We start from the raw sequence: 24,942 nt of genomic DNA on the forward strand, positions 1-24,942 counted from the left end.
TTCTATTAATAATAACATTTGCTATTACATTTCCTCGAACATCTAAGGGCTTAAAATTAGATTCCAAACATTATTCCCCTTGCTTACAAACAACCATATTAATTTCAAGCAGATGTCGTCAACAGCTGCTGGATATTGCGAAAGACATCTGCGCGATTATAATAACGATAGATCGCTATCTGAATGCACATTCCGTTGTCTATTCAAAGGGCTCGGTATAAGGTCAGGAGCAGAAGTTAACAAAAAAGGTATAACAAGCCTACTTTGTAAATGCGCCCTAATTGGAGCGGGCAGATGGTTTTCTTATCCACGCGCCAAGACACAAACTATTTAAACTATAGAAGGTACAGTAGCGTGTCTGTGCGTACAATATAAAGTATTGTTACGCGCTGGGGTCCGGGATAAATAAAATTCTACGTAAGTACAAATTAAAAACTGTATTCAACACTTAGAACACTTAAAACCCTCAACAAACACTTTAAAATTCTCAATTCACTTCTTCCGCTTCGCTTCAAGTGATCCGTTCGCTGTTTCGCTTCGAGTAGTTCCGATTACTAACTAGCTGCGTGCCATCTCTGCAACGCTTTTAGAGCCGATACCACATCCCTAGAATTATCTAGAATATTCCACACATTTCGAGTATTGTGTTTCCGCTATCTGACAATAGATGGGGTTGTACTTCTCCAGCGTTCTAGGTGCTACTAGATCCTTCGATATTCGTTCGACTATTTGACGATAGATGCCGTTACTCTTACCGACGTAACAATATTAACAGAAAATACAGTTTAATTTTTTTCTCTTTTAAGCCACTGTTTATTGGAGACCATAAGAATCAGAGATTATTAATTATTGCATTGGAGTGATAGCTGTCTTTTTTTTTTCGTATAGGAACAAAAATTTCGTGAATGTTTCGCGGCATACTTATACAAATAGATAGGGCTTCACAAGTGCGATTTGAAATAACAACTACAATATTTAAATCAAATACTAGATACCAAATAATAGCTTGTTAGCTAACAAGCCAAATTTTCAGGATAATTTGGTCCCTTGTTTTTCATAAAGTAGCTATTATTGTTTTTTAAGGGTTATATTCATAATTATTGAAAAAATATTGCTATGTATTCGAGTAAGCTAAAGAGCGTTCAAAACGATATTTTACGTCCGATTATATTATTATGCATTTAAAATGAAAAAATCATTTTTCGCTAATAGGAAAAAGCAGTAAATAAGAATAGAATATACCATAAAACGACTCATTCCGAGGTATTTACGTATATCGAAATTCTTATGTGTGAACTGTACATTCTGTCTCAAACTTTGCAGTGCACAACGCTTCGTATCCCACCTTTTAATCTCCAAGAACTGAGAAAGTCCTACTTGAAAATCGAATAAGCTAATACCGCCTCTATTGAGAGTGCCGTAAGGTTGACACAAGCAGCACTCATTCAAATATTAGTGAAGTATAGGAACAGACAAAAAATCGGTCGGATTTCGGATCGGAATTACGCGGTTTCGAACTTTTTTTTACAAGGTCGTCTGAAGGCAAACGTATATTTTATAGGTCAATGAGTTCCGGTTTAGCAGGCAGCTGTCGGAAATACGAACCGGGTCGATGACCGGGTGTTTAAGGCAGGAACGTACCTGGAAAAAGAAAAACGAAATTTTAAATTATAAGCTTTTTAAATATTTGCATACCTTTTCATTCGGAATGTTTTGTCGTTTGTGATTTTTTTTTTTTGTAGCAGAATCGACATTCTTCTACACTATATAAGTGTACTTTTATTAATTGATAGTGGCCCGCTCCGGCTCCGCTCGGGTCTTTAATAAAAATTTCAACGATATTTGACGTTGTTTTATTTTTTGAAATAAAAGAACACTTATTGCGGCATAACTATAATAGTTAGACATATGCTGTTGCTACACTTTTTGTAAATAATAATGTGTTCTACAAAGTCGTAGTACATTATTTTATTCTATCATCAATAGTTTTCGCAGGGCACGCGATGTTAAGAATATTTTAGGTAATTATTTTATACCTTGGGTTACATTATTGGAGTTTTAGTAAGGATCCCTAATTTTTTTTCAAAAAAGATTATATCACTCGCGAATAGTATAGCTTCCAAACAGTAAAAAAAAATTTTCAAATGGGTTCAGTAGTCTCGGGGTCTATTCAATACAAACAAACAAATCTTTCCTCTTTATAATATTAGTATAGATAACAAAAACATTCGCAACTTAAGCGATTTTAATTTCATCGCAATAGCTGGAGAGTGGAAGGTGTTAGATGAAAATAGTTTGATTTTCGTTTCTTTGTGCTCTACAGTATTAGTTCGCATACCTAGTATCAACAGCTGTTCTATCCCATAAATATGGGTTATCATATTTTGAGTATGTAGTGGTGGTAGAGAGAATTGTGCCCCACGGATTTTGGTAGCATAGTCGTGTTTTTTAATACATTTAATACATTCAACTGTTTTTTAAGTTAAAAAGTTACCTTCACGTAGTAGCTACAATAAATTCGTAATCAGTTGCTTTTTTCCATCAAATCATATATCACAATTATATTTAGCCGCATAATCTTAAATAAGCTATAGAATTTGAAATCTTGAGAAATAGCACTCGAGGCATTCATAATAAGATAAAATAACGATTAACATATACAAATTTAAACATATAAAAGTCAAAGTACCGTTTCTTTTAGGCGCAATTTTGTCCAAATATGATTTACTTTCGAAAATATATGTAGCTTCATTAATGCAAATTGATCGCGTGTCCGAAGCGATTTTTACTAATATAAATTATCTTTGTTAGATCCATAGGTGAAACTTCATTTACAGGTAATTTGATTCGCTACCTTTAATAAGATCTAAATTATTCGATTTTAAATTAATAGGCATATTAATAAGGCAATAAGGAAAATTATTATTACGTAAATTATTAGATATTTCAATTAAAATAAAATTAATTAACGTGTTAGTTAAGTCGTCGTGGTCTATAGGATAAGATACCTGAATTGAGTGATTCAACTACATCGGTGTTAATATCACGCAAGCATATAAGAATATTTCTAATTTAATAAATACGACTTTAAAGCATGCTCACAAACGACTTTAATGATGCCGAAATAGCATCATGTAATAAAAATAAAACCAGCAAAAATTATAATTTGCGTAAATACTATACAATTGAGACAATATTCCTCAAATCTCAAGGCGGATGGTTGCAGTCACGTTGTGATGTAAATAGACCCCGGTAACCATTTAACGCGTGGTTTTTTTTTCCTACCTAACCTGATGGTCTAGGGGACCATATCAGCGTAACACACAGCGGACTAGTAGGTGAGCTCACGGGGCTCAAACTTGACGATGTTGCTAACATGAACCCTAGCAAGAGCCGTGCTTCGCAGAATCTACCACAGGATCGGAAACGCGATCCACTGAGAAGATTCGGCGAGAAACTCAGTGGGCTGTGGGCTGAGTTTGCACACCAGTTTCCGGATAAAAATAACGATGCCTAAGATCGGAACTATAGATAAAGCACAAAGTGACCCATTCGGATAGCTTATAATGTTACGATCGGTCATGGCTATTTTGACATAAAATAATCATCGATCATGTAAAAGCAATATACGTGTTCGAAACCAATCCGTTAGTTTTTGAATTCTTACCACGGCAACACGGGTCGCGATTTGACGGTGCCGTCGCGATTTGACATCTGTCACTTTGTCTTGCTTCTCGAACGGGACGGTACCTGTATATTGACGGTCTACGCTAAAGTTGTGTATCATCGCTAATCCTTATCCATTCCTGCCCCATACCCTTCTCCCTAAGTGATACGGCGTGAGAAGACGAAGGCATCGGTTCCGGTGAGTGATTGCATGATATTTTGTTAAAATAGTACATACGGCGCCGCGAATCGCGGCACATGTTCGACGCGCACCTCGTGCTGGTTTCCGTAGCCCTAGGCTGCCACGAGGTCGCTGGGTTCGAATCGAACAATTTCTGGTAGCAGAGCGTGGTTAGATTTGTGAAATCTATAGTAATTACCACGAATGTAAAATTTTTTACGTCTAACCTCACTTAATTTTGTTACTAGTCAGCAGAAGTAGTGTAGGCATAGGGTTCGGTTCTGTTTAAACTATCATTCTGCTGACCTAGGTCAGGTCGTTTAGTGTGTTTCTATCCACCTGGTTAAGAAAATTAGTGAGTAGTAATAGTTAGTAATAGTAAGACTGATTTATTAGCTTCCACTGCGCATAGCTGACTAATTGTACGTGAGTTGGACAGCTGTGCTGGCTGAGTTTATGACCTAGCACACAGCTGCTACAGTGGTCAGCTATTTTCATACTATTACTACAGATTTATGTTAATTCTGCTCATCATAGCAGTAGATTACCACATCTATTTAAGCATAATTGTGTGTAACAATCTGAATGTTATTACAGTTTGGGTTTATAATTTATTATTAATTTGTGTATGATTGTAGCTCACTTCCTACTTATATTTTAGTATAATTGAGCTGCAACACATTTGTAATTGAATATAACTGGAGTACTTGTTGAACTTGTAGTAGTAGATTGCTGGTTGGGCCCTGTTTGGAGACTAGCTTAGTTATAGTCCAGAGGCCAACGGTGTATGAGTGTCATTTCAAAACTTATACCAGCAATTTACTATTATATATATTTTTTTGTTATTTGTTTTAATTTGTTCTAAATTTAAATTACTTGTTTGAATTTGTGGTAGTGGATTGCTGACTGTGGGCCCTGCTTGGTGACTGGCTTTGGTATAGTCCTGAGGCCATCAGTGTTTGAAAATTAATTCACAAATTTTTATCAGCAATTTGCTATCATATAATTAATTTTTAATTTTAATTTTGTTATTTGACTTACCCGTTGAACGGTGTGAATACTTTGTGATAGTAAATTGTTGATTGGGTCCTGCTTGGTGACTAGCTTCTAGTTATAGTCTAGAGGCCAGGTGTGCTTGAGTTTAGTTGCAACTCAAAACCTGGTATCAGCAATTTTCTATCTTATAACTTTTAATTTTAAGTTTGTTCTTATTTGTTGGGGTGTCCTTGGTACAGTGGTGAGGTCTAGGTTACCTAAATACTTAGGAGTAGGAATATTTTGGTGGGCTCACTCGTACACTCCTTTAAATAATTCCTTTGATTTTTTTTTGAATTTTTATTTTGAATTTTTTTTTGATTTTTTTTAATTTTTTTTTGAGTTTTTTTTTGTCCTGGTTGTAAACTGCAAGTAACATGTCGGTGTCCTACATTCGCGGGAAGGTGACTAGTGAGCTCCGATGGTTCGCATCAGCTCATGCTTTGGTTGACAGAACGGATAGGGATGCGGCATTGCTCGATAGGGCGTCTCAGGTGCACGAACGGTTGGAGGTAGTGTACGATCGGTTGTCTGACCTCGTTGCTTTGGGGTCCGAAGTGGAGAAGGAGGTGATCCATGCCATCGGTCTTGACGTGGACCAGTGTCAGGAGTACGCTGATGCCATTCTGCAACGGGTGGCCGATATTAAGAAGCAGTCGTCATCCGGTGGTAATGGAGGTTCGGGAACTACGTCAGGCGTCATATCGCGCCTCCCCTCCATCGACCTGCCGATCTTCCACGGTGATCTGAACGAGTGGGTCGGCTTTATAAATTTGTTTGACAGCCTGGTCCATGGTCGGTCGGACTTGACTGCCTCTTATAAGATGGCTCAGCTTCGGGGTGCTCTGCGAGGTGAACCTGGTGAATTGGTGGCACACTTGCCTATCACCAACGACAATTATGCGGTCGCACGCCAGATCCTGTTCGACCGATATCAAAATCAACGACGGTTGGTAGACGCTCAGCTGGCCAGGCTGTTTGCGATACCCAAACTTTCTCGGGCGTCCGATATCAGAACCGAGGTACTGAATCCAGTTACGGTGGCCACTAAGGCCTTGGGCAATTTGGGTCTACCAGTAGACCAATGGTCATATCTGCTCTTTTATATTGTTGCAGGTAGGCTGCCGGTTGAGGTGCTCACTCGCTTCGAGCAGCAGGACAACGCAGGTAGGGACGAACTGCCTACCCTGGCCAATCTGCTGGCATTTTTAGAAGGCGAAAGTCGCAGACACGAGATTATGCCACCACCCTCCTCCTCTGGGTCGCGTGTGCCGGCTTCCGGCCACGCCGTTTCGGTTGCTCAGAGGGGAGGGGGAGGGGATAAGAGGGGGCCGTCTCAACGACTGACTGCGCTCATGGCAGCGGTGGGAGGCCCACGGTGTGCCTTCTGTCATGAGAGCGGGCACGACGTAGCCGCCTGTCCGAGGTTCCGGTCGACGCGCATCAGGGGTAGACGCAACATCGTTGCCCAGCGGCGATGGTGCTTTTTTTGTTTTGGGCCGCACACGGCGAGCGTCTGTCCACAGCCACAATTGTGCCCTAATTGCGACGGTCGGCACCATGCCCTCCTGTGTCTGGAGTCTGCCGCCACTCCGAGGTCATCCGGACGCAGTCATCCAGCCTCGCCGACCGGTGAGCGCACCGGTCGTAGCCCTCGCCAATTCGGCGGCGTGGACCCTCGGGAAGAGGCTTCGCAGGGAGGCGCCGGGTTAGGTACTGCGGGCGGGTGCCAGCGGATGCCCACTAGCTACGCCGGGGTGGCCACGTTGTCCCCCCGTGCGGGGCCGTGTTCGCCGGCTGGATCGAGTAGCCCTGCTCACTCGTCTCCCCTTCCCTCAGAAGTACGGTTTTCCCCTCCGCTGAGGGAGCGGCCGACGCTGGAGCGACTCCCTCCAGTGTTTGGCCCGTTTGGCCATCGTACACGGAGGTATATGAGGCGGGACGGGAAACGAGGGCCTTATGTGGGAGCGTGGGATCCGTTGGCACGCTACGACCTTCCGTCGCGCGCCGACCGGGATAGCGGGGACCCGGGCCCCCGCTAGGAAATTGCCGCTCACTGCAGTGTTGCCCCAGCCCCAGAAGCTGTTTTACTTCCTACCGCTTCTGTTCGGGTGTTGGATTCGGATGGCAACACTGTGGTTGCTCGAGCTCTGTTGGATTCCGGCGCACAGGGCAGTATTATGTCGAGCAACCTTGCAGTACGGTTGGGCAATCCTATTTACAAGTCTTCTTATTCTATTCGTGGAGTGGGCAATGTTAGAATTTCGGACGTGATCGGTCACACTTCATTTATTTTCTCATCGAATTCCAACCCTCGCTTACAGTTTAGAGTCTCAGCTTTGGTGATGCCTGAGGTGATAGGTCGTCACCCTCCGGTGAAGGTAAATAGTTACATACGGTCATTGACTTCAGACTTACGGCTAGCGGACCCCAAGTTTGACACACCGGGGCCAGTAGACGTACTACTTGGAGCGGATGTACTAGGGAAGCTGCTCCTAACTGGGAAGCGCGTTCTTCATGCGGAGGGTTTGGTTGCAATGGACACAAAATTAGGGCATGTATTGTTGGGTCCTGCGTTCCGGCCGGTCGCTGCGAGGAAATCGGACAATTTTCTGGTCGGGTCTACGCTTTCGGAAGTAGTCCAACGGTTTTGGGAACTAGAAGAACCTCCTACAGCTTATCGAGTTAACCCGGATGAGGAGGAATGTGAGCTGTTTTACCAGAATAATACGGGTCGTCTCTATTCGGGCCGGTTCTTGTTAAGACTTCCTTTTTTTTTTTTTTTTTTTTTTTTTTTTTTTTTATTTTATATGATTGAAAGTTTACTGGTGGCCCGAAGGCCTTTCCAGTTTCACCAGGACAGGTGGGCGAGCAAAGGCTCAGCCAAGAGGGGTGGGTTTGCTAACAACTGCCCGAGCGCCTCCGAAGGAGACCTAACAACTCAAGAGCAATTGTTTCGCGAATGAATCTACTACCGGATCGGAATCGCGACCCGCTGAGAAGATCCGGCGAGAAACTCAGCGGGCTGATGCATGGGTTAGGTTGCACGTCGACCTCTTTGTCGAGTTCGACGAGTACGGTTACCGGGGTCCCTAAGCCTGCCCCTAGTATTAGAGCTGAAGGCATCTAATGCAAAGGTTATTGGATCTGATGGATCCGTAAGGACGTGTCTAGGGCGTCGACGGTGACTGGCTCCTGCATGATCAGGATTCGGGGAGTAGTCAGCGGCGGCAACGATAAGGCGATTATCATGACGCATAGCCTTATCGAAGTATCGTTCCGACGCTGACTTCATGTATTTCCGAATTGATTCGAGGCCCAGGTCGTCGTGTAGGTCAACGTTCCTCACGAACCACGGAGCCCCGACAGCTAACCTGCAAAAGCGGGATTGTAGGGATTGGAGGGTGTCTATGTGTGTGCGGGCCGCGTGAGCGAACACCACACTCGCGTAAGTCATGACGGGCCTTATGCAAGTTTTGTAAAGTGTCACCTTGTTCCGAAGGGACATTTTACTCCGCTTACAGATCATGGGGTAGAGTCTACCGAGAATAAACGCGGCACGGTCACGGACTGATTTTATATGCGGGCGGAATGTCATCGATGCATCCAGGGTAACGCCCAGGTACTTGACCTTCCTGGCCCAGGGTATGGGTTGTCTAAAGAGAGTAATCGGGGGTGTGAGATTCCTCCTCCTAATCCGGGAGGAAATCCGTGTGGAGCTTCCCCTCTGAAATAGCACCGCAGTACTTTTCGCTGGGTTGATGTCTATGCGCCATTTTCGGAACCACTGTCCTAGGGCTAGGGCTGCGCTCTGAAGCTTCTTCGCGATTAGGGACTTATTTCTACTAGAATAGTAAACAGTCGTGTCAACGGCGAATAAAGCTAAATGGGTCGGCGGCGACCGGGGAATATCGTTGACGAATAAGCTAAATAGGAGGGGTGAGAGGACAGAGCCTTGCGGGACTCCAGCTGTGAGAGGTCGTGGGGAGGAGCGGGTTCCCTCGACTCGATATCGAAAAGAGTAGACTTCCTTTTCGGGCGAATCGCCCACTGCTAGGCAGTTCGAGGAAGGCAGCAGAGACTAGACTTTTGTCAATGGAGAGACGCATGAGGCGCGACGCGGTGTTCCGTCAGAAATATGTAGAGTTTATGCGGGAGTATGAATCCTTAGGTCACATGTCGGTTTCCAAGGTAGATTGGAGTGCTACGGAGCACTGTTTCCTGCCTCATCATGCGGTTTTGAAAACTCCTAACGGTAAAATTAGGGTCGTGTTTGACGGTTCGGTTACGACCTCCTCCGGCGTCTCGTTAAATCAGTGTCTCCATTCGGGTCCAAAGCTGAACCGGGACATTTCAGACATACTGACGAGCTTCCGCAGGCACCAGATCGTTTTCGTGGCAGACATCCGAATGATGTTCAGGCAAACGGTGATTCATCCGGAGGATAGGCGGTATCAACTCATTCTCTGGCGTGAAAGCTCAGATGAGCCCATAAAAATTTATGAACTGAACACGAACACTTACGGGTTGCGGTCGAGTCCATATTTGGCGGTTCGTTCTTTGCGGGAGCTGGCAGTGAGGGAACGGTTGCACTACCCTCGTGCTGCGGACATTTTGGAACGGGACCTATATGTCGATGACGTATGTACGGGCGCCGACAGTGTCGAAGAGGCCTTATCACGCAAGGATGAACTGATCCGCCTTTTGAGCAGGGGCGGGTACGAGTTGAGAAAATGGCTGTCTAACTGTCCTGAGTTGTTGACTGGTTTGCCAACGGAGTATCAACAGGATCCCCATCTTTTCGAGAATGTCGATAACCCTAACATGCTGTCGGTCCTAGGGATTCAATATCGTCCGATTCAAGATGAATTTACCTATCGGGTGGAGTTGGAAAATCCAAAGGTATGGTCTAAGCGAACGGTGCTTTCCACAATTGCTCGAACCTTCGATCCAAACGGTTGGATCGCTCCTGTCACTTTTCTCTTAAAGTGCTTCATGCAGCGACTGTGGTCTGCTAACCTGTCATGGGACGAGGGGATTGCTGGTGACCTATTGAAGGATTGGTTGAACTTTTTCTCGTCTCTTCCTGATATTAACCACGTGTCAATACCTCGGAAGCTGGTTCCTGCGGGCAAATACAAGGCGTCTCTCCACGGGTTTTCGGATGCCTCGGAACGCGGATTCGCAGCTGCGGTATACTTGCGAACGGTTTCTTCAACTGGAAGGGTTGATATACGGTTGGTGTTAGCTAAGAGTAAGGTCGCTCCGCTTCGGACACGCATGACAATTCCGAAGCTCGAGTTGTCTGGTGCCGCTCTACTGACTAGGTTGTTAAACCATACAGCTACTAGTTTACGGTCGGTTATTGATTTAGAAAACACTGTGTATGCTTGGACAGACAGCCAGATAGTGTTGTGCTGGTTGAAGGCTTCGGTTCATACACTTGAAGTTTTCGTGGCCAACCGTGTCTCCCAGATTCAAGGATCTGAGGTCCCTCTAACATGGAGACACGTGCCTGGTGAGCTCAATCCGGCGGACTGCGCTTCTCGGGGATGCTTAGCATCGGAAATAGTTGATCATCAGTTATGGTGGGGTCCCCAGTGGCTCACAATGAAGGCTTCTCAGTGGCCACCCTCTCGCATAGGAGTTCCTCCAGGTCTCGTGGCTGCACCGGCGCAGTTCGAGGATCGAGGAGTGATTCAGGGGTTGGATTTGGATCTGCTCATCAACCGTTATAGCTCCTTGGACAAGCTGGTTAAGGTTACCGCCTGGATTTTGAGGTTTATTCGGAATTGTCGTTTGCCGGTGTCTCAACGCAATATGACACCTGTTGTGTGTCCCATCGAGCGGAAGAAGGCGCTGCTGAAATTAATTGAAGTTGTGCAAGCCACCAGTTTTCATTCAGAATTGAAGGCGCTAAGGACTGAGCGCCCTAAGCTTCGTGGAGCTATCGCTCGTCTTAGCCCCTTTGTAGACGGCCAGGGGCTGATTCGAGTGGGAGGTAGATTAAGTAACTCCAATTTACCTTATTCGGCGCGCCATCCTCTTTTACTTCCCAAGAAGAGCCAGTTAGTTGACCTGTTGGTGATGGATCGCCACATCGCAAATTCGCATTCCGGTTGCAATGCGCTGCTGGCATCCCTCCAGAGGGAATTTTGGATTCTGTCAGGGCGTCGTACGGTTCGGAGCGTCCTTTTCCGGTGTTTACCCTGTTATCGGCTTAAGGCGTCTACGATGCAGCCTCAGATGGGAGATCTGCCTCCAGACAGAGTGAAGAAGATGAGGCCATTTTCTGGAGTTGGTACGGACTTCGCTGGGCCCTTCATGATCAAGGCTTCACGTTTGCGGAATGTTAGGTTAATTAAGGCTTATCTGTGCGTCTTTGTCTGTCTTTCAACCAAAGCTGTACATCTTGAAGTTGTTGCCGACCTTACAACTGAAGCCTTTATTGCGAGCTTGGATAGATTTGTGTCCCGTCGAGGTTTACCCGAATTGATACGCTCCGATAACGGAACGAATTTTGTAGGTGCGGACCGTTACTTGCGGGATGTAGTAAATTTCTTGAACAATAACCAGGTGGATATTGAAACGGCCCTCTCTCGTCGCGGTATTCGGTGGACCTTCAGTCCTCCAGGATGCCCCCACTGGGGTGGAATTTTCGAGGCAGTAGTAAAATCGGCTAAGACTCACTTGATGCGCGTGATAGGGCAAACCTCGCTCACCTTTGAGGAGTTAACTACGGTATTTTGTAAAATTGAAGCGGTACTTAATTCACGGCCGTTGTGCCCGCTCAGTTCAGACCCGAATGACTTGGAGTCGTTAACTCCAGGCCATTTCTTGATAGGACAGCCACTCAATGCGTTACCGGAGTATCCCCTCTCGGATATCAAGCCTGGACGGTTGAGGCGATACCAGATGTTGCAGCAGATGTCCCAAGATTTTTGGAAACGTTGGTCCCTTGAGTATTTACATCTGCTCCAGCAGCGCTTTAAGTGGACGGATAGAACCAGTCCCCCTCACGTCGGTGACCTTGTGTTGGTTAAGGATGCTAACCTGCCGCCACTGCGTTGGCGTAGGGGGCGCATTGTTAATCTGTTTCCCGGTAAGGATGGGACCCCTCGGTCTGCAGAGGTTCTGGTCGGGGACTCGGTTCTCAAACGAGCGGTCACAACGTTGTCCCGGCTGCCAGTTGATTAGGGACAGGTAGGGGACCTGTCCGGGCGGGTGACTGTTCGAAACCAATCCGTTAGTTTTTGAATTCTTACCACGGCAACACGGGTCGCGATTTGACGGTGCCGTCGCGATTTGACATCTGTCACTTTGTCTTGCTTCTCGAACGGGACGGTACCTGTATATTGACGGTCTACGCTAAAGTTGTGTATCATCGCTAATCCTTATCCATTCCTGCCCCATACCCTTCTCCCTAAGTGATACGGCGTGAGAAGACGAAGGCATCGGTTCCGGTGAGTGATTGCATGATATTTTGTTAAAATAGTACATACGGCGCCGCGAATCGCGGCACATGTTCGACGCGCACCTCGTGCTGGTTTCCGTAGCCCTAGGCTGCCACGAGGTCGCTGGGTTCGAATCGAACAATACGTGTTTTATATAAATTATAATTAAACGTGGCTGATTAGAAACGCATCACTGTTTTTTAGGCTTGAATATAATTAAAAACAGAACAACCACCAAATGTGTCGTTGTCAACAAATTAATCTTCTCTACCGTAATCACGAGTTTCAAAATAACCAATGAATGTAGTGCGAAGAATCAAACCTGCGACCTCTAGGTTCATATGTACCGCTAAACCTCCTGACTCGGGACTCAAGCTTACGTAAAAGCAGTAAATATTAAAGTTACATAAAATTAATAATATATCGTATAAGTTTACGATCTCCAGCCGCCGTGCCGGGTGATAATTATACGAACTCTTTCATAGATCGCGAATGCATGTGAAATTCTAAATTTTATTACGTTATCATTTTAAAAATTATAATTTTAACACGGTCCATAAATTGTTTATGTAATCGCATTAATTAAGAGAATTTTAATGGAATTATTTAATACCGGTAATGTATTATGCAAAAGCTAAATATGAAGAAAACAAAATCATATTGTTATCTTTGTCTAGCATTACACATACACCTTTTCATAGATATTCTGTATTGTACCGGTCACCGTTCTCGTCAAACTTGACGATTACGACGATGAGTTCGCCGAGCGAACTAACCCATAGATACAACCCACTGAGTTTCTCGTCGGATCTTCTCAGTGAGTCGTGATTCCGATGCGGTGGTAGATTTCGCGAAGCACTGCTCTTGCTAGGGCTAGTGTCAGCAAATTCTCTCAAGTCTCAGTGAGCTCACCTACCTGTCCGTTAGATGTTGAAACAACCCCTTCGGATACCAGCGAATATGTAGGGAAAAAAAAAACAATACAGTATTTTTTTTATTGCTTAGATCGGTGGGCGAGCTCACAGCCCACCTGGTGCTAAGTGGTTACTGGAGTCCATAGACATCTAAAACATAAATACGCCACCCACCTTGAGATATAATTTCTAAGGTCTCAGTATAGTTACAGCGGCTGCCCTACCCTTCAAACCGAAACGCATTACTGCTTCACGGCAGAAATAGGCAAGGTGGTGGTACCTACCCGTGTAGACTCACAAAAGGTACTACCGCCAGTAAACCAGTAAAACTATATTTTATTTTCTTCGGTTTCCGCGATCTGTAGACATAATTAAAACTACTTTTTAATTCTCAGTCACGGCCAGGTTCAGTCGTCCGTGAGTGACCACGAAAACTATAAAATATTCGAAATGTCGGAAATATTATATAAATAATATAAAGCTGAAGAGTTTGTTTCTTTCAGTGTTAGATAGTCCATTTATTGAGGAAGGCTATAGGCTATATAACATCACGGTAAGACCAATACAAGTGGAGCACCAATAAAGAATGTTCAAAATATTTTCACTTTCTACGTAAATGAAGTGGGGGGTAAAATTTAGCGTTATGCCAAAGTAACTATTCCACGCGGACGGAGTCGCGGGCATAAGCTAGTATTATAATAAAAAACACTAAATAAACTATATCTATCTACCGCGTGAAGTTGGAATAGCCTCTTAGATTACCAACGATTAGGTAGGAAAAAAGTCTATATACCACAAATACTTATGTGAAATATTCGACTAAAACACATACTTGTAAAATATTTCTTGAACATTATGTACTTTAAACTGCTTTTAAGGTTTAAATTCGCGTTTTTTTTTATTGCGCATTTTAAAAACGCGAAACCGTAAAAGTATTTTTAATTTTGTTTAAGTATACGACTTGCGAAGTCCGTAGAAAATAATAACTACATTATGGGTAATATTATTTATTTGTCAACTTAATTGACCCACGTATGCTACTACTAAAAGAATTTCATTATCATCAATTAGTTCTATATATATATTAATACGCGAAGCAAAAACTTTGTATCCCTTTTTACGAAAATTGCGCGGACTGAGGAGTATGAAATTTTCCACACTTATAGAGAATATAGAGAAGAAGTGCACAATGCTAATATTTTTTTAAAATAATGCATAAAAGATACATTATTTGTGGTCGTCGTGGCCTAACGGATAAGACGTCCGGTGCATTCGTGTTGAAGCGATGCACCGGTGTTCGAATCCCGCAGGCGGGTACCAATTTTTCTAATGAAATACGTACTCAACAAATGTTCACGATTGACTTCCACGGTGAAGGAATAACATCGTGTAATGAAAATGAAACCCGAAAAATTATAATTTGCGTAATTACTGGTGGTAGGACCTCTTGTGAGTCCGCACGGGTAGGTACCACCGCCCCGCCTATTTCTGCCGTGAAGCAGTAATGCGTTTCGGTTTGAAGGGTGGGGCAGCCGTTGTGACTATACTGAGACCTTAGAACTATATCTCAAGGTGTGTGGCGCATTTACGTTGTAGATGTCTATGGGCTCCAGTAACCACTTAACATCAGGTGGGCTGTGAGCTCGTCCACACAGCTAAGCAATAAAAAAAAAAAAATTAAATCAATAAAGAAAACATTACACACACTACATATTACCATGTATTTGACGCACACACGCATGCATACTATTTATTGTCAAACTTTTGTTCTTGGCGTCTGTTGTCAAATTGAGAATAGATTAAATATTGTTTGCCTTTGTTAATATTTTTTATATTGTAGTCTTGGCGAAATTTGTGATTATAGAAGTAAAAAATAAAATCATAATAGTGTACAAACTTACAATTCCAATTAATTATAGTCGAATTTCGACTACTGCGGGACATCTAGTTTCTATACTAGTTTAACATGTACTCAAAGATCTGTTATTAGTGTTTATTTTTGAATTGAAACCCGACAATCTTCTTTAGAAAAATATAGTGAATAAGTTAATGTCATAAATTAATGACATATCATTAAAACCTGTCCCCCGTGGTGAATCCTGCCTTATTCAAGTAAAAAATGTTACAATTAATTTTACAACCGTAATAAGTTTTTAATGAATGATTTCAAAGCATAATAATCATTCAATTATAGTTACTGATTTAATAATATGCTTTTTGTTTGTTTGTAATCTGTTTCTGATTCTCGGTTTCGGTATTAAAATAAAAACTGGAAAAATTATTTCAAGGGAAACTTATACAGGTTTGAAAGTTTATACGTCACTGAGTACATAATAATTATCTTTGTCAATGACAAATTTAATAGACGGTTACAAATTTATACTCAATTAATCAATCACGCGTGAGGTTTTATAGAGTATCATAACAAAATACTTTTAAACTGCATATCTGATATCTTAAATAACGGAATATTATTCCTGGTTTTTATTTTTATTCTAGCTTTATCATATGTTTTGTATTTATATGTTTAAATAAATATGTATAAGGATACTGGCAGGGCGTCTTCTGATTACAACCCTCTCTACTTCTGCCGTGAAGCAGTAATGCATTTCGGTTTCGTGCCTCAAAATGGAGGCAGCATTTGGGGCGACTCCGGTGATCACTTGTTACCAGATGGGCCGACCAAACAAAGAGTAAAAAAAGGTAAATAAATACGTACCGTTTTCATTGCTATTTATTTATCAACAAAGCACTTCAAGGATTTTTCAAATATTTATAAAATATCAGATTGCAGATTCCCACTAGAGAAAGCGAATTTGTCACGATAATGACGACAAAATGCATATTTTATTATTGTTTTAATATCTAAATATTACAAAAATCAAAAAGTTCAACTTACGCCAAAATAATACAAACACATTGTGTACTCTAAATTTAGACGACCGCACAAGATGCTATCGAAGCGTTCCGGGCTTGCAGCAATACTTAGACGCGGGAAAACTTCAATTCTGAATTAAAATAAACACAATACAACTAAAACTAGCCAAGGAAGAAAAACAATATTTTCGTTGTCACGTCTTTTTTTATTTTTTATTGCTTAGATGGGTGGACGAGCTCACAGCCCACCTGGTGTTAAGTGGTTACTGGAGCCCATAGACATCTACAATGTAAATGCGCCACCCACCTTGAGATATAAGTTCTAAGGTCTCAAGTATAGTTACAACGGCTGCCCCACCCTTCAAACCGAAACGCATTACTGCTTCACGGCAGAAATAGGCAGGGTGGTGGTACCTACCCGTGCGGACTCTCAAGAGGTCCTACCACCTGCTAATTTGTCTTCTGATTTGACGTTGATGGCTTATTAAGGAAACGCTTATCAATAACTAGCCTTTGCCCGCGACTCCGTCCGCGTGGAATAGTTACTTTTGCATAACGCTAAATTTTACCCGCCTCTTCATTTACGTGAAAAAGTGAAAATATTTTTGAATAATAGAATGTTAAGGTACCAAAGGTACCAAATTATGTTATGTAAGGTACCAAAATCAAAAATGTTTAACCGACTTCAAAAAAGACTCTCATACATTAGACAGATACAGAGAAGACTCTCATTCATTACTTTAGCGAAACTTTAACCTTTACCGCAGCGCATGCAGTGGAAGCTCTCAAAAGGAATTTAAACCCCGATTTTGAAACATTATTTATTGGTGCTCCGCTTGCATTATTCTTAGCGTGATGATATATAGTCTATAGCCTTTCTCGATAAATAGGCTATCTAACACTGAAAGAATTTTTCAAATCGGACCAGTAGTTCCTGAGATTAGCGCGTTCAAACAAACAAACTCTGCAGCTTTATAATATTAAGTATAGATTAGTGGTTACTTTTATTAGATTGAAAAATACTCAGAGCTACGAGGTGTTCGTTCAATGTCACAGAGTAAATAGAGGGCAAACATCACAGACTAAACTATAACTAGAAGTTACATTTATTTTAACAGGTGTAAGAACAGTTTGTTTGGAAATTAGTAATGCTATTTATTCATTACTCGATTTGGGCAGACGTGCTTCGAGTCTATCTGGCCTTAAGTCGTTGCCAATGTCATAGACATCGCTGCGTGGTGCATTTTTCTTGAGAATCTTTAACGTACGACAAATGACGAACGAAGTCTGACCAGGATTAATTGTATTAAAAAAAAATGTCATCTCACAGGATACGCTCAAGGAAAAAAAAACGTAATGTCCAATAGAAAGGCCAAATAAAACAGACTCCTTGTTGATTTCTACCGCAAATCAACTGCTTTGAAATAACGCGACAGTTGATATAACATAATTGAGTATTCCATCTCGTATGTCTCAGGCGGAGCGATTCAAGTTAATCGCGTCATACCAGAGCCTGTTCCCACAGCCAAACCTCGGACCTAAATAACTCAGCAGCCTAATATTCAAGCCTGTAATTTCCAAGTAAATTAACGTAATACTTTACTGGGTACAAGCTTCACATGCACGATAAATAAACACGTCTTCTTATGACATTAGGGTAACCACTCTCGGCCATGTAATGTACCCAGCGTGATACCTCGCTAGGGCCGCGCTTACGTGAATTAAAATAATCAAGCGAAGATGTTATTTTGTAATTAAAATAGATTGGTATTTTGTTTTTGATTAGTACAAGGCCCGGTCAGGTATCGGTCGAAGATTCTGGTGCGTCACCTGTCAAGTGTTTATGGCGGTGTGAGGTAATTATTGCGTGGTGGGTGTATTGTCCTCCGGGAACCTCATCAGAGCGGTCAATGAAACAATAAGTATATTTACATGTTTATTCATGTCAGCGACCTTAACTGACTAACATATATGTATATGGCTTATTACTAAAATTGCTGGTAAGCTAAGCGGGGGGTGGTATAATTCCCCTACAGCAGTAAATCTGAAACATTTTATTAATTATTGTTTCAAGTAATTATTGTTCAAATGTTTGTATTTGATTTCAAACGAAATACCAAAACACCAAGGTTACTGGTGATAGAGTATGTTACGATCGCATAGATAGTTTATCCCATTCTGCATTTGAAGCTTGAGACAATCGTTATGCAATTCAATCGAGACCTTAGAAGTTATATTTCAAGGTGGGTGGCGGCATTCACGTTGTAGATGTCTATGGGCTCCGGTAATCACTTAACATCAGGAGAGCCGTGAGCTTGTCCTCCCGTCAAAGCGATACATTTTTTTTATAAAAAGCTCATATCGTCATTCAAAATAAATCATTACTACAAAAAACATTTCGGAAAATGTCTACTTTTGCCGCAAAGTCGACATTCCCGCAATACTATTCTAGTTTTGAGCTTCTGTAACCGATCTACACACGGACAAAAGAAACAAAAACAATACCCTAAATATGTAATATAAAATGGGGTAGAAATTGTTATTTAACGAAATAACAAAATAATATGTATTTGGGAATAACGACAAAGGGAAGATCTTCCATCGAGCGGATGAAATTGCTCGGTAGACCGACGGTTCGAATATTGTTAATTGGAAATTCTATATTTTCAAACATAATAATATTTTGAAAATGCCGTAAGCTAGATTCAGGTATCTGTCTAATGTCTTGTCATATATAATGGCTGCCAGTACAAATACAAAATAACTAAGAGATTCAATGGTTTCATTTGAAAATTGGAAACAGTAGATTCTACGAATTGCTCTAGAATTTCGCGGCCACACATATACACACACTGGATTTAGTAAAAAACAGTGTGCTTTCGAAGCTTTCGAAATAAACTGTGGAAGCCATGGTCGTATTATTGTCGGGGGGAGTTATTGAATTCCAGTGGTAACACCAAAAACGGACTACCAAGGTAGACAAATTTGCCTGATTCTAATTTATCGGCGGGCTTATGTACTCATGAATATGGCGCTTGCAGCGCGTTGAATTATGGGCAAATAATTAAAAATGAAATTCATGGTACCAGTCCGTTGAATAATTGAATGTACAACTAAATTTTGACCAGAATCTCTGTTTAGTTTTCGGAAAATGTGACTTTGAAGAAACAGTTTTCAAATTTAGTCACTATACCTATTGAGGATTCGGCTTTACGATTCAAAGCGGACCGCGGCATTCAAGTTGAGGCGTGTGATAAAAAACGAATTCAAGTTCAAAAGACCGTGGGCGTGGCTTTGAAGTACCGTCGCGATACTCATCTATTTAACCAGGCACAAACAAAGGCGTACTGTTGGTATGGATAGCAAAAAAATCGCGTTACGCAACAGAGTACACTCCGGACCGTTATATGATCAGTAGCCCAAGCACGAAAATTTAACGAATTCGTAACGTTAACGTATCGAGCCCTCGATACGTTAACGTTACTCCGCAGCACGAACAAAATTTTGCCAACTATCGTAAGCTCGATTCGAATACGTTAGTGACGTCATCCTAACGTAAGTAGGGACGGTCCTTGTGGAATGAAATGATTATCATACGGAATTAATGATTCGTTCGGAAACTTAACAAAGTTGTCATTTTATTTCAAGCTCCTGAATTTACGGTTTATCTAATAAAAAAATAATAAACTAGTGCATATAAAGTGAAGTACATATGAAGAAAGATATTTAGGAACATGATATGACATTAAAATCGAAGGAATAAAATAGTGTCTTGGATATCAAAACAAAAAATTTCGGATTCCGAACGAATCCACTTGATATCGGCCAAGGCTAAGTTTGTTTATGTTTGCTTTAGTTCTTGTGAAGAGCGAAGGTGTTTCATTGTATTTATTAATTTAGTACTTATTTTTCAAGATTTACCTATTTAAATATGAGAACTAGCCACTCACAGTATTTAACAATGGTGGAATTTATGGAAGCGTAAGTACTTATAAAGTCCTAATTTATTAGAAAAGTTTTATTAACTCAAGTGTTTCAGTCAATATTTATGTAATGTGCCATACAATTTATATTCCAGAAATGGAGATTTATCAAAGCCGTCAGGTGGTCCACGAGGTCGCAATTTTATACAGATGAAGTGGAAAGAGTTAACGGGAATATTAAATAGCGATTCTTCAGGAGATCCTAAGAGTGAGGACAAATGGCGTAAGGTATGTCAAGTGTTAACTCAAGGGACGCTATTTTTTTCTGCTGAAGCACTTGACTGAATCTACTAACTTTGTTATTCATCTTTCTTGTTTAGAAATTCTAATTTAATGTTTGTTTGTTAATTAAGGTGTGGAGTGATTATAAGAATAATTGCAAGAAAAAGTGTGCTAAAATTAACAGAGCTGCTAGTGGCACTGGTGGCGGACCAGCGCTCCATTTATTATTAACTGACCTTGAACAAAGGGTCATGCAGATAATTGGAGTGCAGGCAGCTACTGGCATGGAAATAAAAGAAGCTGGGTTTCCACAAGTTAGCTATACTTTACATTTAAATTGTGCAATAAATATTGAATGTAGTAAGTATTTTTTTTTTTATTTCAGGAAGAAATTTCAACTGAGAGGCGAAATACTGAAATTATTTTAAAGGAACCAGAAATAGGTACGTAGCACTTTTAATTTTAGATTTATTGAAGTTTATTGTTCCTTAATATTGTATCTTTATACATGAAATAAGAAGGATATCACAGCTATGATATCTATGATAACCTAAATGAGACTAATTGTATAAACTGGCTTATTACATATTGGAATAATTTATAGATTGGAATACTCCGAGCACAAGCAGCCAACCAACAGTGGCTCCACTGCCACAAACTGAGGCTTCCCCTCCAGTCATTGACGAAGAGGAGTGGAACCCTCCACCACAAAAAAAAAGAAAAAGCAATTTGAAAAAAATGTTTTTAGATATAGACAGAAAGACAAGGGAGTATGCTTCAGAGCGTGATAGGGTATATGAGGAGTTAGAGAGAGATCGGTTGAGAGTTAGAGAATTTGAGGTACGAGAAAGAGTAAGACAGCGAGATGAAGAGCTACGGATGCAGGGTCAATGGCTGGAATTTATGAAAGAGGCAATGGAAGCTTTTGTGAGGTTTATGGAGAGAAAGTCAAGTTAAGCTTAATTACTATATTTTTTTTACCAATTACTTAATTATTTTATTTTATTTTACCAATCACTATATTTTTTACAACTTTAATAAACAAAAGTAAAATTATGTATGAAGTCTATTAATTTTATCCACTAAAATACTTCTTATAGCACTACCCCTAATTAACCCATCTCCTGTAGTATTCTCTTGGAAAATATGTAGAATCACCTGGAAATAATAAAAAAACCTAGTTAAAATAAATTAAACTTAGTCTGAATATTTGTAAAGGTTATTAATAAAATATTAATAATAATATGAACAAACAATTGGTAGTGGGTGGTAGGACCTCTTGCGAGTCCGCGCGGGTAGGTACCACCGCCCCGCCTATATTTGCTGTGAAGCAGTAATGCGTTTCGGTTTGAAGAGTGGGGCAGCCGTTGTAACTATACTTGAGACCTTAGAACTTATATCTCAAGGTGGGTGGCACATTTACGTTGTAGATGTCTATGGGCTCCAGTAACCACTTAACAGCAGGTGGGCTGTGAGCTCGTCCACCCATCTAAGCAATAAAAAAAATAAAAATAACAATACTACTTTGTAGTCATAAGTTTACGCCAAATCGTGATAATATAAAAATGAATGTTTGTAATAAAATTATATAGTTCACACTTACTTGTTTCTTATTACATCTCTATCAGCTCTGGCATAAGGAAATTTTATGAAAGTATTTAAAATTGCAGGAGTTACAAGAGCATCTGTTACTTCCTTCACACATTTGCTTACAGTCGTTTGGCCCAAATATTTAGCCATTCCCACTAAGCGTTGGTAAGATCCAGTGGCATAAAAAGATAGCGCGCAAAGAACCTGAAATGTTTGAATTTTATGTTACATTTAAGCTTTTCTCACAATAGAGACTTGGCACTGCCCTTAGCATTGCTAACATACATGAGCGAGCGAGCGAGTGAGTCACCACTTACCATCATGTGGGCCGTATGCTCGTCTAACTACTGAGATAATAAAAACAAACTTACCTTAAGTTCCAAACTTATCCTGGAACTTGCTTTTAAAGATGTTTTTTGCTCAAGTTGATTAAAAAGAAACTTAAATGATTCTTTATTCAACCGGTATCTATTTTTGAATTCCGCGTCATTTATGTCCACAGGATTATTTTTCTTTCTCAGAGCAACTCTGCGTGTAATTTCTCTATAAGTAATAAAACCAATTGATTCTCAATTAATTTATATTTAAAAAATATAAGAATATAACACGATTGACTGAGGTAGGTACTTACCTAACTTCTCTTGATGAATATTCTTCATTTACAGTAAACTTGCAGCAACAAAATAATATAAAGGACTACGCTCGTACAACGGTGATCTTTGCATTTTGAGCAATTTATTAAAATTAATTGTATATAAGAACTAACTAAAGTGATAAGAAAACACTATTATTTATAAAAATTTACTTAAAAAATAAAAACATGGATAAAATTATATTTAAACACGTTACGAAACCTTTCTCACCAACAAATTTTAAGTGAATAAAGTTTCGACAATACTCGATACCCAGCCTTCGAAATTTACATTACCGTACGTCAAAACAGTGTTCGTGCTCGCAATTATAGCGTTTGATTGTTTATAAGGTTCAAGTATCGTTTACGTGACGATACGATTTCGATACGAAATTTGTTCGTGCTAGCAAAATTAGTTCCTTTTACGTACGATAGGGGCGCTGTACAAATTTCATACAAATTTAATTCGATAACGTTACGAATACATTTTCGCAAGTTATTCGTGCTAGGGCCTCAGACCGTGGCGATATGAACAAGCGCATTTTAAACCTCGAAACGTCCTCGACATCGACTCGATCGAGGAACAACTCAGACTTGTGAGATAATCTTGACGATCTACTAGGTTAGACGGTCTATGAAAAAATGCTTTTGATTCTAGAACATTTGGATCTGTCATAGCGTACCTTAACTTTAAATATTGCTTCCTCACTTCAACTGAGAAAAATTCCTAGTTCAAGACAGGTAGAAGCCCAACGAGGAACTGGTGGTAGGACCTCTTGTGAGTCCACGCGGGTAGAGGTACGACCGCACCACCGCCCTGCCTATTTCTGCCGTGAAGCAGTAATGCGTTTCGGTTTGAAGGGTGAGGCAGCCGTTGTAACTATACTGAGCTCTTAGAACTCATATCTCAAGGTGGATGGCCCATGTACGTTGTAGATGCCTATGGGCTCCAGTAACCACTTAACACCAGGTGGGCTGTGAGCTCGTCCACCCATCTAAGCAATAAAAAAAAAGAATGCCGATGTCCTTGAAATTGACTCAGTGGAGTCGAGGAAGTTTCGAGGTGACGTCTTAGAATACGGCGCCAACAACAGCTAGTATAGCTGTCAACCTGCGCGCATAGCATACGCAGTCAATAAATTAGAAGTTTGGCTGCATTTCAAATCCACTTAAAGAAACTTTCCGACTAATTTATAAGAAAAAAATACATTTTTAATCATTTATGATGATTTATAATTTTGAAACATTATGCTACCTATTTAATTAATCCCATAAGAATCAAATAACAAGAATATTTAACCATTTTGAATGAGTTAAGTGTTTATTTATTGCATAGTTGACCGAATGAGTTCACCTTCCATCTGGTTGGTATTGAATTTACCGGAGATTATAAACACCACGGCGTTAATACCGCTAGCCACTGTAACGGTAGCTATCATAGAACACTAGGTGCATCATGGGCGACGGTAACGACTCACCATCAGGTGGGCTATGCTCGTCTGCCTACAAGGGCAATATAAAAGATAAAAAAAAAAACAAGATATTTGACAGATGTCTAAATCGCGCTAACGAGATTACCAATATATGTTTGCATACATACTAAATATCGGGAACCCATTAAATGCGAAAATCGTGATAAGTACCCGTTAAATAACAATGTGTCTTATCTAGATAGCTGCGAAAGTCAAAAACAATTCCTAATATTCATTGTGTTTAGAAAACATTGTTTCTGAATAATGAACCAATACAAAATGGTTTTCAAATAAAAACGGACAAAATAAAATATGCTGCAAATTTTCAAGGCGAATCATCCACACGATTAAATCCTTTGAAGAGCAAAAGAGTATTTGACGAAAACACAAACAAAAAATAAGGAATGTCGTCTCTTTCATTCGATTTGAGAAACGTCTAATTTACTAAGAGCTATAAGGCGGATATTAATACGAAATACGTTCGCAAGTAAATGAAAAAACCGTTTCTCAAAGGAAAGGTAGCTTTCATTTCAAGGAATTGAGATTGTTTCGTAACATCTCGAGCGTTCTACGATTTTCTATGTCAAAGGACTTGAGAAAGAAGCGATTTGTATATTATTTTTTATAGAATTTGGAAAGAACTCCCCTCCACGGTGTTTTCCGAGCGCTATGACATGTCCTTCTTCAAACGAGGCTTGCGGAGAGTACTTAACGGTAGGCAGCGGCTTGGCTCTAGCCCTGGCATTGCTGACGTCCATGAGCGACGGTGACCACTTACCATCAGGTGGGCCGTATGCTCGTCTGCCTACAAAGGCAATAAAAAAAAGAAAAAAAAAAACTCTCGTAAAAATGCGTGGGTGTGGTGGCCGCGGAATGTGGCCATATTTATACTAGAATATGCTAAAACCAGATAAACC

The 24,942-nt window shown here is 40.8% G+C and overlaps 2 protein-coding genes and 1 long non-coding RNA gene across 4 annotated transcripts in view; 1 reads left to right on the top strand and 2 right to left on the bottom strand.

Moving 5' to 3' along the window:
* Nucleotides 1-24,942, bottom strand: part of LOC101737427 (rho GTPase-activating protein 7) — a 371,551-nt gene that overhangs the window by 231,479 nt on the left and 115,130 nt on the right. The gene's annotated exons all lie outside the window — the stretch shown is intronic.
* LOC119628707 (uncharacterized) lies at nt 19,526-21,388 on the top strand. The gene is made up of 5 exons (XM_038011939.2): nt 19,526-20,108; nt 20,206-20,338; nt 20,464-20,646; nt 20,718-20,775; nt 20,937-21,388. Exons 1-5 carry the CDS (start codon nt 20,059-20,061, stop codon nt 21,287-21,289), a joined length of 777 nt encoding a protein of 258 aa, XP_037867867.1. The 5' UTR covers nt 19,526-20,058; the 3' UTR covers nt 21,290-21,388.
* Nucleotides 21,286-23,078, bottom strand: LOC101742801 (uncharacterized). The gene is made up of 4 exons (XR_005244858.2): nt 22,554-23,078; nt 22,294-22,465; nt 21,936-22,126; nt 21,286-21,490 (listed from the first exon to the last, which is right to left on the bottom strand). It is a non-coding gene; the product is annotated as an uncharacterized LOC101742801 (long non-coding RNA).

This window comes from Bombyx mori, chromosome 7 (assembly GCF_030269925.1).
Source record: "Bombyx mori chromosome 7, ASM3026992v2".
Classification (NCBI taxonomy): Eukaryota; Metazoa; Arthropoda; class Insecta; order Lepidoptera; family Bombycidae; genus Bombyx; species Bombyx mori.